This window comes from Hippichthys cyanospilos, chromosome 20 (assembly GCF_059441005.1).
Source record: "Hippichthys cyanospilos isolate Australia breed blue-spotted pipefish chromosome 20, RoL_Hcya_1.0, whole genome shotgun sequence".
Lineage (NCBI taxonomy): Eukaryota > Metazoa > Chordata > Actinopteri > Syngnathiformes > Syngnathidae > Hippichthys > Hippichthys cyanospilos.
The window spans coordinates 1,810,064-1,824,326 of record NC_142388.1 but is presented as its reverse complement, the minus strand read 5'-3'; the positions used below and the strand labels follow the sequence as shown (position 1 = coordinate 1,824,326).

Below are 14,263 nucleotides of genomic sequence, written 5' to 3'. Positions count from 1 at the left end.
ATGGACGGAAAAAGGTTGTGATTGAGTGGAATTTAGGCTGCGGCAGGTAGCGGAGAATTGAGTGCGAAGGCCCGTCACACCCGAGAAAAATGGCGAGGACGCATACCTTGTTCTCCCGGATGGAATTAAGTTTCTCCTAGGTTGTTTTCATTTCTCTGGGTTGTTGTAACTCCACATCGACAATGAACAACTACCGTGGCTCCATACTGACATTTTTTCACCCGGTGGAATCAATGCTTCGCTTTTAAGCTGAAAATGCCCGGATTTGTATTTTTACATATTTACATATGCACTTAAGATTCCAAAGGAATACAGCGGCGTCCCTGGCTTACTTTACGTATCCTGCTTCACGATTAACATCAACAACTGTTATGACCTGTGGGGTTGGTTGTGTTTGTTGTTTTGCCTCCCTCTTGAGGCGTTTTTAGGTAATTGCTCTTATTTTCTGTTGCCGTCAAACTGCCTCCGCTGCAACTCGTCACTACAATGCTGGTCTGCAGTCTCGACTCCCGAAGATGCCGGTCCGCTATTGGTCGGCGCACGGGGTCACAAAGATGGCAAAGATGACTTTTTCATGATATTGAAGCCCATAACAAAGTTGGCACTAGCATGGTTGCTAACAACACTTCTCTGTGTTGAGTGAAATTCAGAAGAATTTTTTTTTTTTTTTACGCGTTACAGGAAATTTAAATAGGAAATTCAATGACAAACTAATTTGTGGCCCCCAGGAGAACACTTGATATAGAACGCAACACAAAAGGGTCAAAGGGACTATTGTGATGATTTGCCTTTGTGTTCATTCCTGCGGTGAAGCGGGCATCATTCTGAGATAGCGAATGAAATATTGAAATAACGTCTCGGTTTGTCGCCATGATCAAGTTTTTTGTTTTTTTTTCCCCTCTGCCATCAAGACTAGTAGCTGGTCACGGAGAATGAATAGCGATCTATGTTTGGCTTTCATGTGCCAAGAGGGGAGCATTAACCTCCATTCATCTGCTGATTGGCCGCCGCGACGCCGGATCGATACGGCTGTTTTTACTCACTCGCCATCCTTGGCACAAAGCCTTCAGTATATTGACAACTCACGCCACCCGGAGAAATCCCTCGGCTGCATGGCAGACGGGAAGAAGCTCTAAGTTGCCCCAAAGGAGGAAATTGCCAAAATCTTCACATACTGTAAGTGCTTCAATCCTCCTAATTACAAGGAAATGAAAGGAAATTGCGTTTGTCAGGATTTGTTTCTTTTGACTCTAAATCATATCTCTTTCCTTGACATCAACACGCCAGACTGGTGTGATTTTTGTTCATGTTAACAACGTCACTCATTTAATATTTACATATTTTTATGCTCTTTTAAGAGTGCGCGCCAATTTATTCATTTTTCAAATGTTCTCAAAATGGCTTGTACTAAACAAATGAAGTTCTAAAGTAGGCTACTTCATGTTATTAAGTAATAAATTAATTTGATTACTTGCAGTAATTAAGTTCTATAGTAATTTAGTACTTTATTACATAAAGATCTCACGTGCTAACGTAATCTTTAACATTGAGGTGCTAGCTTGCTAAAGGAGCCGATCACTTAAGATACTTAAAGATGACTTAAAATAATCTGCATCAATCCCCAAAACAACTATTTTTACATTTTTATTACGACTTCAAGACATTCAATCCTTGGTACTTGGTAAGATTTTTTTTTAAATATTTTCTTCAAGTTTTTGGCTAAAGAGAGACTAAAAATGGGTGGTACCAAATGGATCAAGTAATCAATCATCTTACTAAAGTACTGAAGTTAGATTACTTTGTTACCTAAAACACTAAAAGTATTTGAATACTTAAGTACTTCATCATCAGGAGTAATCTATTATTCATTACTTAACTAATGATTATTTTATGAGGTCATTAATTTAGTACAACCCCAATTTGAGACACTCCTAAGCAAAACACCCAAAAAAAATCTGAAAAACAAAACGAACTGGAATTTCGTGTTTTGACGCTTAAAGCACACATTAAACTACGTCCGGGGTTGAATGAGTTAAAACAGACTATCTGGAGGAATTTCAAAGACAATAGATTGCTCTTATCAGTACGTTATTCAAACTGTAGTTAAGATTTTTTTTCATAATAAAAATGGAACCCCATCTTTTCCATCCCTATGTGCAACACGCATCAAACATCCAAGCAAGCGCACTTCAGTGTCGTTTACAAACATCAAACCAAACTAAAAGTGACATAAACTCAGACGAACGTACGCCGCGTGTGGAAGCGCGCTTAAAGCGAAACCGAAAGGGCTCAAAAACGCAACCCTGGAGCACACCGCTGCATCCGCAATCCAGTCGTGACTTCCCCCGGTTGACCTTAATTCTCCCGTCCCACCCGCCCGACATTCCCTCCCGCATCCCGTATGTTTCATTATGCTGGCAAAATTGTCACGCGTATCAAAGTTGTTTTAAAAAGTGTCTGGTCTTCTCTCTCTCCGGCGGGAAAGTGGCACCGCGTTATTATCCCTGGTGGTGCTCTTCATCGCCACTCGCATCAAAAGATGCACTTAGACAGCGGCGAAAGCTTTTTCCACGCTTTGCCTCGGCTTGGCAGGCGAGGACGAGCATGACGGCAGATAAGGGAACAAAGCGGAGGACGAGAGGGAGGATGAGGAGGAGGAGGAAGGATGAAGATGAAAACGCAGAAAGAGGGAAATGGATGCAGCATCACGCTGACCACATGACCGTCGTTAACATTTGCTTTTATTACCTTTTGACACTTTTTCCATCTCCATCGTGCATCGATCGTGTGTGTGTGTGTGTGTATATATGTGTGCGTGCGTGTGTGTGTTTTCATATTCACCTTCAAGCCATCTTCCTCCACACAATATTTTTTTTTTTGACTCGTACACGGCCATTGACAGATACACAAGTCAAAGATCAATTTTAACTGGGCTGGCAGTGCATTAGTTAAATGCCGGAAATAATAACGATAGCTGGAGGTTGATAATACTTTCTGTGTAGTACCAGTCAAAAGTTTGGAAACACCTTCAAATTACAGGAAACTCACGTTGCTAATTCTTGAAAATGCACAGCTGTGAATTGATCATCTTTTGAGGAAGAAAATTAGAATTAGAAAGAAAATACAAGAATATACAATTTTTGGTTTGAATTCTATTTTTAACTTTTGTAAATGATTCCTTACATGTTGCTGCATAGTCTGGATGACTTTATTATTTTACAATGTAGGAAAGACAAATAAAAACATTTTCAAACTAATGGCTTGTACTATATTAGAACCAGCAGAGCCATTAAGTTTTACAGCTCGTTTTACTCTGAATTGCTGTGAATTTTATAATGTGTTTACATGCATTTTGAATCATTTTTTTTTCCCAAAAGGAAAATCATCTGTTAAAGAACAATATCACATTAAAAAAAAAAACCTCAACGTTTCTATTGAACTGAATTAAATTGATGCAAAGCTGTTCACATGGGCGAGCACCAGTATTTTTTTCCACAGCGTATCTGTACAAGGCATGGAAGAAACACTCAATCTTTCTTTTCTATGAGTCAAGAAAATAATTTAAGGTCCGCCATCTCTGACTTAGATTCCAATCTAACCCCACTGTTGTGACTTGAGGTCTTAATTCCCATAAAGGGCTGACTTGACTGTTTCTTTGATTCCAAAGCACAAACATGAATAATATAAATACATCAACAACACCAAAAAATAGAAAACACTAAAAGCCACCGAGTGTGAAATTGGGATCCACTTTCATAATAAAAAGCTATCAGGCCGCGAGAGAGAATGTGCTAATTACTTTTAGCGAAGGAGCCTCTTAAGAGCGCTGTGTTCATTCGCGCCTGCTATTGATTAGCAGCCTCTCACAGTTCACGTCACTCTATTAATTTCTGTAAAACTCATTTGATGAAGCGCGACGAAAAATATAGTCATTTGTTTTTCTGTCATTAAGACTCCAAATGCACCCATTCACTTGTGTGTTGTAATTTTGGCAAATCTTCACCTTTATGCTGACCTGAATGAAAATTGTGAAAAATGACCAGATGTGAAAAAAAAACTTTGGGGGTTTAAACTGAAACGTCGGTATACGACCACGTATCCATAATTTCTCAACAATCAAACATAAGTATTCCAAAAGCGAATAAACTTCAAAAATGACAAAGTGAAAAGCACACGTTGTAGCCCACTCTCATACTAGCTTAACTTATGCAAAATATAGAGCAGACGATGCTCGCGCAACATCAAAACTTGTAGACCATGCTACTTTTGTTTGAGTGCAATCAGCAGTCGCTTTAAATTTTTCAAAACAGCTCCTGTCGCACTCGTTCGCCAGCGAACTTGTCCACCTCCCAAGAAAAAAAGGAAGACACATTAGGCCGCGGCCCAAACAAACAAGTCAGGAGGCACTCGGCCGTGAGAGAACCCAAATGACGTCCTAACAGTCCTTTCCTGCAGAAAATGACATGCCGCGACCGAAATAACTCACCCGCCAAACTAGTAAAAAGACGTCACAGCCCAAACGACTGAAGAACTTTTGAATGTGGACCTCGGAAACTCATGACCTAGTTTTACACTGAATGAACTTAGTCAGCAGTACACAAACGGGGGATATGAGCACTGCCGGCTTACGTGACGGCACTTAGGGGAGAAATATGCTTTTTAATGCCGTGACAGGATCAGTGCGTTTTTCTTTTCAAAGTAAGAGCAAACTAATTGGAACATAAGGCAAGTTGTTGCTTATCGCTTGTTAGACTGACTAATTTGGTGCGTGTCTGTTAGAGAGAGAGTGAATTGTTCTTACTTTGAGTATTCTTGGTTGTCATGATCGCAGCGGGAGTCTTTGTGCTTCTCCCAGTCTTTGCCGTGCTTGCAGGTGGTCAGGAGGACAACGTCGTCCCCGTTATGGATGTGATACAAAGCGTTCCTGGTCTCTGAGCCGATTCCCGTCAAGTAGCGCTTCCCTTTGAAGACCAGCAGGTAGGGCCTGGAGGATGAGGAGGCGGCTGACACGTCACGACCCGGCACGCCACTGATGGCCGCCATGAACCCTGCTTTGAGCGGGTGGTCCTTGGAGAACAAGGGGATGGAAATATCAAAGTTGGGTCTGAAATTGGCCACGTCGGCACTGGCTTTTGCCAACATGGCCTGGCCCACCTCAAAGCCCAGATCCTCGGAGTAGTCCGGCCAAGTCCCGGAGTAGAGGTTAAAAATCAGGTGGTTCCTACCGTCGTTCCACGTGGGCAAACTCTGGATACGCATCCTGGCGTTCTGAACATAATGGGCCGAAAGACGGTCCCTGTCCAGTGTGTCCACGGCCAAAATGAACAAGCAGGCCTTCAGGGGGTCCGTGGTGTGGAAGCGAGACTCCTGGACGGCGGAAAGGATCTTGCGGTAGGCGGCGGAGATCTCGTCGCCCTTCTGCGGCGGGTAGATGTAGACGCCGAAGTGCGGCTGGCAGCGGGAGAAATCGAAGCAAGTTTCCATGCGGCAGCGTTTGTTCTTGTAGAGGTTGTCGCGGACCGAACGGCGCTCTCTGGGCGAGCTGTGTTGGTGGTGCACCTGGGGACGGTCCTCCTGAAAACCACACGGGAAAACAGCTTTCAGGATGCATTTCGAATATCCGGATGGAAATGTTCAAAACATAAATAACTCCTAGGGCATTTAATGACATTATGTTGCCTCGGCGACACAAGAGATGGGTAATGTATACCACAGTTGATTTGAGTGTTAATTATGAATCCCACTCGACTTCGAGGCCGTCTGTCCTGGAAGCCGCCGACAGCATTAATGTTCTTCGCAGAGGATAAAGAATATATGATTGTGTGCTTACTTTGGCCTATTGTAAACATTTGAACGCACAAGTCCACCTGTTCAACGATTCGCTACGTTTTGCAAAATGTGCTGTTTTCATACAAGGAACCGAACTGCAAGATCCCAAACCGTGTTCGATCCATGAATTGACCAAGATATTTCCAAGCATACACATGGCCATGCCTTTCTGTTATTGTGACAGTTGCAAAAAAAAAAAAAAAAAAAAAAAAAAAGAATCTGTATTTAGTGTACCTCCTGCTCTCCTCCCTCCAGGTAGGGCCCCAGCAAACGGTTGACCTCGTTCCAGTGTCTGGGTCGAGTCCGCCCCGTTTCGTGACTCTGGCTGTATGACTGGTGCTGGTAGTATTCGGGGTACTGGGGCAACCGGTGGTGTTGGTACCACCGCTGTTGCTGCTCAAAGTCAGCGATTTGCAGAGCCCACATATAGACCAGGAAGAGAAGAGCGACCCCCACAGACACGAGCAGGTACCCCTTCTTGGCCTGCATGTGTGCTGCGGGGGGAGCGAAAGGAGGGGGGGATCGGGAGGAGGACGGAGGATGGGAGCAAGAGGGCTGCGGAGGAGGACAGAAGCGTCAGGCCGGGGAGAGGGGATGATGAGAAAAGGGAGGCGAGGGGGGTTGGCTTAAGTCAGGTGGACCTTCTAGAAGTTTGCCACACCATGGCATTTAGGGACGTGAAGTCACTAAAGAGACATAAAAACAAAAAAAAACTCCATGAAACAATGCAACAAGAAAGTTGTTTCAATTGACTGCTGATTCAAATATTTGGACATTCAGATAGATTTTACATAAATACAAGCGCAGTTACTGATTTGGCTGTAATTCTATTGAAATATTAGCAACAACAGAGAGAACAATTTAGCTGGGTTAGATCTTTGTGATAATGCAAAAATGTTACTTTTACTGCTCGCCGAGTTTAACGCACTTTTTGTTCTTAGTTTAACATCCTCCAAGATTATTCTAACTAACGCAAAAGTTATATTTAGCGGCAGTGACGTCACACGAGTACATTTTTAGCGCCTACCTGTTTACTAGGGAACACCTGTGGTGGCGGCAAAGCTGGATGCTGCTGCTGTCGACCTCGCAGCCGGCGCGCGCATTCCTCCGCTTCCGTGCACGCACGCGTGCAGCCAACGTAGCTGTAATTAACGAGCACGCGCACGCTTATACGCGCGGCCGGCGTCAGAGGGTGACCACGAAGCGCCGCCGCTCCTCCATCCGACAGCGAAACTTTTTCCTTCTCATCCGTGGAGGACAATAAGACGAGCCGGGGTGCGCGTCCACACCGCCGGTACCGGTACCGCCTCCTCCTCCTCCCGCATCCGCTTACACGCGTCCATCCCAAAGCAAAAATCCTAATTTGTCAGTTTTGGGGCACTACATCGCCCTCTTGCCACTACATCGGAGTATCCAGTTACGAGATCCGGTGGACGGTCTCGCCTTGATTGACAGGCGGTGAGAATTGCCTCGAGGAAAGTGGACGCGCGCACATGCGCGCCTGAATGCGAGTGCTCTTTTGGATCAGAGCAGAACACACACTCACTCGCACACACACCCGCCCCTCAGCACGTGAGCAAGGAGAGAGGAGGTGCGATGCTTGTGAAGATTAGCATCATTTTGTGTGGAACTTTTCTTAAAATACAACACGCTCCTCCGTTGCAAGCCCTGTTACGAAATGTGCGAATTTAAGGCTTAGCGTCGCTTTACTTTCATAAAATCAATGCATGCAGGAGCGGATGTCCATTTGTCACGTGCTAAATTAGGACATGTTCTCAAATTTTCTGCAGGTGAGGCTTTGGAAAGAGATTTTGCATCAACCTTTATTTTTGAAGACATTGAGCTCTGATTAAACTTTGGACTACTGTCAGCAGTTTACACTTTAGTTGCGATTGAAACGAATGAGACAGTTCGCCAGTTAATTGTCGCCCTCTTGCGGTGAAGTTTTGCACCGTTTTGTTCATTTGATACATTCAAAATGCAATGAAAAAGTTCACCTTAGGTCGATTTCTGTCCACAGACATGCTATGGTGAAGTGATTAGAGAGTAGGGCGATTGTTGTCACTTATGGGACACATCCTGGGGGACTTTTTATCGGATTAAGGCATATTGTTGTCATGTGTAAGACAGCCAGTACTTGCCAGAATTTTTTTCAGCTTTTAAGTGAATGAGATGAAAATATCTTTTTTTTTTTCTTCAGATCCCTGGAGCTTCTTGTTATGCACTCACTCATTGTTATCTCACTGAAATTTTCCATGTGAAAAATGGGAGATTGGTGTCACAAAGTGCTGGTCAGGCATGAATATGGGAGATTGTTGTGATATGGAATTCATGCTCTCAATCCAATTAGTTCAGATCAATCAACAGGTTTCTTCCTTTGATTTGGAATTACAAACTTGCCCAGGGTCCGGTCATTAAAAAAAAAAAAAAAAAATATTGCATGGGAGAATGAGGTTTGGAGGAGAAAAAAAAAGTGTTTTTTTTGAAAGGGGCCATTTCAATTATCCAAAAGTCCCCCTTGGACGCCGCCGCCTGTCGTTCTGTCAGCGTTAATGTTTTAATAGCGGGGGAATGCGCGCATGCACGCACACACCGCAGGCACACGCATGCATTTTTGATTTATAGTCTCAGCTGCGCTTTCCAACTAACCGTGTTGAAATATTCATGCCATATTTATCCACGTGAATGACGCCTCATGCATTTCCAAGGAGGCAGGAATTAGCGCAGAGAGAGTGATGCACGATGGGCCGCAAGTTGACGCCTCACACGTCATCAGATTCATCAACGTAGACACCTGTGCTCACACTTGATTTTCTTCATTTTTATTTTGAGAAGTGTATTTGTCACCTTGAGGGGGGGGGGGGGGGGGGGGGGGGGGGCAGGTATTTACTTGTCCTGTGTAGCACATACCAGACATTTCACTTCTGTCTTCTTAAGTAGTTTTCATAAAAATATAGGGCCGATTGTTGTCACTTGTAGGACATTCTCAGTACTTGCTATAAGTCTGTGATGATCATTTTTAATGTCACTGGAGATCTCGCTCCACTCCCTGAGTACTCAACATGAAAAATATGGGAGATTTTAGCCTTGTGGAGGCACATCAATAACTTGCCATATTTCATATATATATATATATATATATATATATATATATATATATATATATATATAAGAGATCGCTGTAATGTGTATGGCACTTGATAAATAAGGCATAGGGGAGATGTTTGTCACATGAATACAGGCAGAACTTAAAATACACTTAAACTGAAGCATATTGGAAATTGTTGTCACTTGATGGGAACAGTCAGTACTTGTCATAAAAATCATTTCGATCCGTTTTAACGCTGTGCTACCACTTTTTGCTGCCTCCAGCAAAAACAGCTTTCAGTCGAAGGCGATGAGATTGTTGTCAAATGTAGGACAGTCCCAACACTTGCTAGAAATTCCTGAATTTTCTTGTTGGTGTTATTATAGACCTGTTCAGTCTTCCTGAGCACTTTTAATGTGAGGATTATGAAAGATTTTTGTCTTGTGTTGGACACAGCCAGTAATAAATAAATGACAAATATTGGTCAAAAGTAGGAAACGAGTACTTGCCACTTTTAGTGATGTTACACCTCTGTCTGCAGCTTCCTTGAACAGTTTTCAGATAATTGCAACATGAGATTCCACATGCAGGGAGGGCATAGCCAGTTTTTGCCAGAAATTCTTTTTTTAAGCTACTTTCTCACAGCTATAGCATGCGCATATAGGATAGTTACGTGCGGTAAAGAACAAGACTTAAAATACATTACTGTCATCCGCTAGTTTCTTCGTAATTCACGGTGGTGCTATTTGAATTCCAATGAGGGGGTAAAAAAGGGCTGTTATTATTGATCGGACCAGCGGCAGCACAATAAATCTGCAAACGCTTGCTACGTCCGAGTAAGAAATGAATCTCTGATACAAATGAGCATCATTGCTTCTGGCCCAGAAAGCCCAAATGGAGATAAAATTGAGCATAATTGCCTTCCTCGCTTCATCTTCTTGTACAGTTGCTTCACTAAAACGATACCTTTACAACTTTGCATGGAGAAACTTCTCATGTCATATATCCATGAGGTCCTATTTGGAAATTCAATGGAAATTTTAGGGAACATGCGTGGCCTGCCTACACACGACATGATCTATGAATGGATTGGAAGGTCCGCTAAATGCCGTGTAAGCCCCTCGTCCAATTAGCGCTAATTGACGGATGATCGACGCGGTCCAAACACTGATGGATCAGAATCCCTGCACTGGGACTTTTCGTTAGTCTCATTCGCCCTCCTTCAAACCTCCGCTGATGCCTTTGACGTGACATTAAGGTGCCAAAACGGAAGAAAGAAAGGCCATTTTGTCCCATGTCAAGTCCACTTATTTAATCTATACCCATGTCCTCAGTTTATAAAAATATGACTGCGTAAATCTTTGGGGCCACTCGGTTGTCCGAATTCAGCGCACGACAACAAAAGAGTAATAAGACCAGGAATTTTGATAACATCTCCTGGGCTCACGTTTCACACAGGAAATCACTTTCCCCCTCGTCATCGATTCTTCTTTTGCAGCTAAGATGTCCATCATCCCTACCTTGCCAGCCGACGGATGGATGACTGGAGGGGAGAACAAAATGGATGGAATGGGCGGGAACCGGAATTAAAAATGAACGTCTCTCAAGCCGGGAAACATTCTGCAAAACAGAGAACAGGAAATAAGAACTTGTGTTTGTAACCCTTGAGGCACATTAATATTTGATGAAAATGTAAACCCTTAAAGACCATAAATATATATTTTTTTACTTTAAACATCAGAACTTTTCAATAACGTCCGGCCTAACTTTAGGGCTAGGCGACATTTGCAAAATAGTTTTGATGTTTTTATGCTGATTTTCTCCCCTCCCAAACAATATTTTTTTCCTTTTTCAACACAAAATACGTATTATTTTCACCCCCAAAAATCCAAGTGGAATAATTGAGATGATTATGGTAGAACCTTGGGTAGCTCAATAATTCATAAACTCAATTTTATTGCATTTTCATCTTTGGAGAAGTTTTTTTTTTTTAAAAACATACACTATAACTAAGGCCTGTAATATAAAGTGTTTAAATAATAAACAGATTTTCGGGGGGGAGGGCATTCAACACCTGAAATCTTTAATAACAGATCTAACTCTGGATAATGTTTTTTTAATGTTTTCTCCTGTTTTTTTCAGAACAGCCGCTCTGTTTTACAAGGGAAAATAAAACACAAAATGTGTGTTTTTCCCCATTTTTGTGGAAGTGGAATAATTGAGACAATTGTATGGGGACTGATGTTAGGTCATGTTGTCATGTTTGGGGAGCAGAGTGTTTACAAAAATCTCACAATTTGAGGGGAAAGTCAAGACACACACAAAAAAAAAAGGTTTACAGGTGCATTATCTTTCTTTGCGTACTGAGCTCACCTGAGCAGATGTCCCCCAGTTCTCCCACTTCCTCCTGCACTCTGAGGAGGAGGAGGTCCTGCAACATGGCCTGCTGTTGATCCTCCGAGTCCACGCCGAGGAGGTGCAGGTGGTGCTCCCGAAGCCTCAGCAGCGCCCGGCCTACACCGCACAATGATTATTACAATATCAGACACTCAAACCCCTTCCAAAATTAGAACCTATAGCCATTTTATCAACATTAGGGTAACAAAGTCATCTTTACAGTGCATAAATCACAATCAAAAAAACAAGACAAACATCAGGAAAGTAGTTCTGGTATTTTTGAGGGTTGTATATTGGGGTTTATTCTGTTTAATAGGGTACATTTGATGTAATGCTTTTTAAGAGTACATTTTAAATTAAATAAATTGTAACATTACGCAACTTGTCATTAAATTGTGTTGGACTGACTCCTTTGCAACTTTGGGTTTTTTTTCTTGGGTTTTATACGGATCTGCATTGACATTAGTGGCACAATTTTCCAGTGGATAAGCCAGAAATAAAATAGCTGTTACACCATTTATTCTTCTGAAGTTGCTGCGTAAAATACACCACTACAAAGTTAATTAAATCAGACAGGGATGGCACAGCACCCCGCACCCATCCCAAAATGTTTTGCGCTGGGTAGGGAACACTTGGCTGAAAAAAAAAAAAAAAGATAGAAAAATCACAGGGGTTCAAACACTGAAAAAGGTTGCGAACCACTGTTATTGCCAATTATAAACATTTTGGGGAGCGTCGAGGGTACTCACCTGAAATGGCGTGTTTCATCACAGCCTTCTGGAGCACGCCCACTAGGCTGGGATAGCACTTTTCAATCCATTCCAGCACATCTTGCACCGACCACGACGACACCCGCTTGGACGCTTCCATCACCACGACTACAGCAACAGAGGAGCTACAAGATAGCAAACATCATCACGGAAGCTTTAAAAATAAAAACAGGAAAAATAGGGGGACGCTCCTTGTGGCAGAGCTTAAACGATATGAATGTAAATTACTCAGAAGTCTTCTATTCTTTAATAAGTTATTTTGATTTTGCAGGTCTCATTGGATCGGATCGGTGTCGCCGACTCCAGCAGTCATTTTAAACATTTCCCGGGTATTATTATTACCACGTGTCACAGCAAGAGCAGTATTGATTTTGTAGGCCATCCGACTCAAGCAATTTGAGCAAGCTGAGGTGAGAGGTCAGGAAAAAATAAAGATACGAGTACAGTACACGCTCCTTGTCAGCACTCTCGCACGCCAGGAATCAAATTGATTTTGACTATGTTACACAAGAGTGTAAAGGTCCCCTGAAATCCTTTCCTGTGCTGGGTCAGTCCCCAGGACGATCATCATCAAACCTCAAAAATTTGCAGGAATGAGATTGATTTTACAGGATTAGCCCAAGTTATGCTAAATGACCTAGCTTCCGGCTATAATTTGAAATCAGCACCCGAGAAGCAAATATTTCGTAACATACAGTAATTGATGGTTTTCAGTGTCCCCACATGAGGTTTCATTTTGTTAGCCTCAGGTACATATGCAAAATCGGCCGACGTGGGACAACCTTAAGACAAACAGAGTGAAATCCGCTGACATTCCAGGAAGGAAAAAAGTCATGTTTGCTACAACAAATCCTCCTGAGGGTGAAAAAAACAGCTAAATTGTTGATGTGACCTTTTCAGTGAAATGTAGGAATGTCATTTCCTGTGTTAATTAGTGGAGGCGCCATAGTCACGCCGGACTCATTGGCATACACGGTAAAAACATTTAAGGACTTTAAAAGTCAAAGGTGGCGGTGAAGACTCCAGCTCTTTCGTTTTGAAATCATTATGCTTCTGCAAAAAACTGGCACAGTTCCCATGTCTCTTATAACAACTGTTATTTACATTAATGTATGTGGACGTCACATTTTTGGCCAAAATGGATTTCAGGATCTTTCTCTTGCCATGTCAAGCTAGTCAACATAGGCAGGGAATCAAAATCCCTACTGTGGGACAAGTAGATGTGACGTCACAAGAGGGGGTGAGATGGAAAACAAAATGTTAAAAATATAATATTACAATTGAGGTTTTACACCAGTTAGTATGTGCATTTGACTCAAAAGACTCGACTGTGCGTATGAAAAAGCGTTTTTGTTTAGCCAAAAAGTTTTTTTCTCCAAGAAAAAAATGACGTGATACACGAACCATCCGGAGGTTTTAAATTGTGCAAGCAATGGCGCCATCTTGTGGAGAGTACGGCCTTCTTTAATGGACAACGAGAAAAACAACGAGACTCTTTTTCACTATTTTCGGTTTAACAACTGCTTCCGGTGTATACTAAACGCGTAACCTTTTTTTTTGCATTGGTTAAAAAACAAACAAACAAAGCAGCCTTTTTCTTTTCTTCACAAACAGCCACATGACAGATATACTGCAAATCTAAGCACACGTATATATTTTACAACCTTCTGTCAGGTTATGGTCATCAAAGTAGGCATATTATTATTTAAATGACGTATCTAGACACATTACGATTTATAGGACACTACCAAAAAAAAAAAAAAAGTTGCATTTGACACAGTCCCCAACAACGTACGACAAACAAAAAACGTAAACAAAACCATACTGAACTTTTCAGTTATTGATTACCTTATTTGCAGCTCGTTTATTTAAATTTTCATCTTAGTGTCTGGTCGATGTTTTGTGATTCTTTCAAAAGGACGACGCCCCGGCCACTTGCCTTAACTTGTCTGCGAAAAAGTCAGGCCACCTGGTTTGGTTGCACCTTCATCAGGTGTGTTCAAGTGTGCAAGGAATTTTCACAATACCTTAAAAAAATCTTTATTTATTTTATATAACAGCATCGTTCATTGAGTTTCTGATCACCGATGAAGTAACAAGAGTCAGATATAATTTAACAATCACAAACAGGATTTTTATTCTCAAATAACATTAAACAATGGAAATACTCAAATCTAAA

The 14,263-nt window shown here is 42.0% G+C and overlaps 2 protein-coding genes across 3 annotated transcripts in view; both read right to left on the bottom strand.

Moving 5' to 3' along the window:
- LOC148406892 (exostosin-1) overlaps window positions 1-8,631 on the bottom strand; it is a 62,354-nt gene extending 53,723 nt beyond the window's left edge. Inside the window, exons 1-4 of one of the 2 annotated variants that reach the window (XM_088403617.1) lie at window positions 6,857-8,631; window positions 6,064-6,515; window positions 5,155-5,574; window positions 4,802-5,067 (exon numbers count right to left, since the gene is read on the bottom strand). In XM_088403617.1, the coding sequence (XP_088259743.1) occupies window positions 4,802-5,067; window positions 5,155-5,574; window positions 6,064-6,318 (941 nt within the window). In that variant the 5' untranslated portion in view covers window positions 6,319-6,515; window positions 6,857-8,631. Of the gene's footprint in view, window positions 1-4,801; window positions 5,575-6,063; window positions 6,516-6,856 lie in introns of both variants that reach the window. The other variant, XM_088403616.1, reaches the window with a different exon arrangement.
- A 99-nt stretch (window positions 8,632-8,730) lies between these two features.
- On the bottom strand, window positions 8,731-14,068 carry LOC148406891 (sterile alpha motif domain-containing protein 12-like). The gene is made up of 4 exons (XM_088403660.1): window positions 13,933-14,068; window positions 12,064-12,209; window positions 11,291-11,431; window positions 8,731-10,537 (listed from the first exon to the last, which is right to left on the bottom strand). The coding sequence occupies exons 2-4, from the start codon at window positions 12,182-12,184 to the stop codon at window positions 10,521-10,523; spliced, it is 279 nt and encodes a 92-aa protein (XP_088259786.1). The 5' UTR covers window positions 12,185-12,209; window positions 13,933-14,068; the 3' UTR covers window positions 8,731-10,520.
- Between the last annotated feature and the right edge of the window lie 195 nt (window positions 14,069-14,263).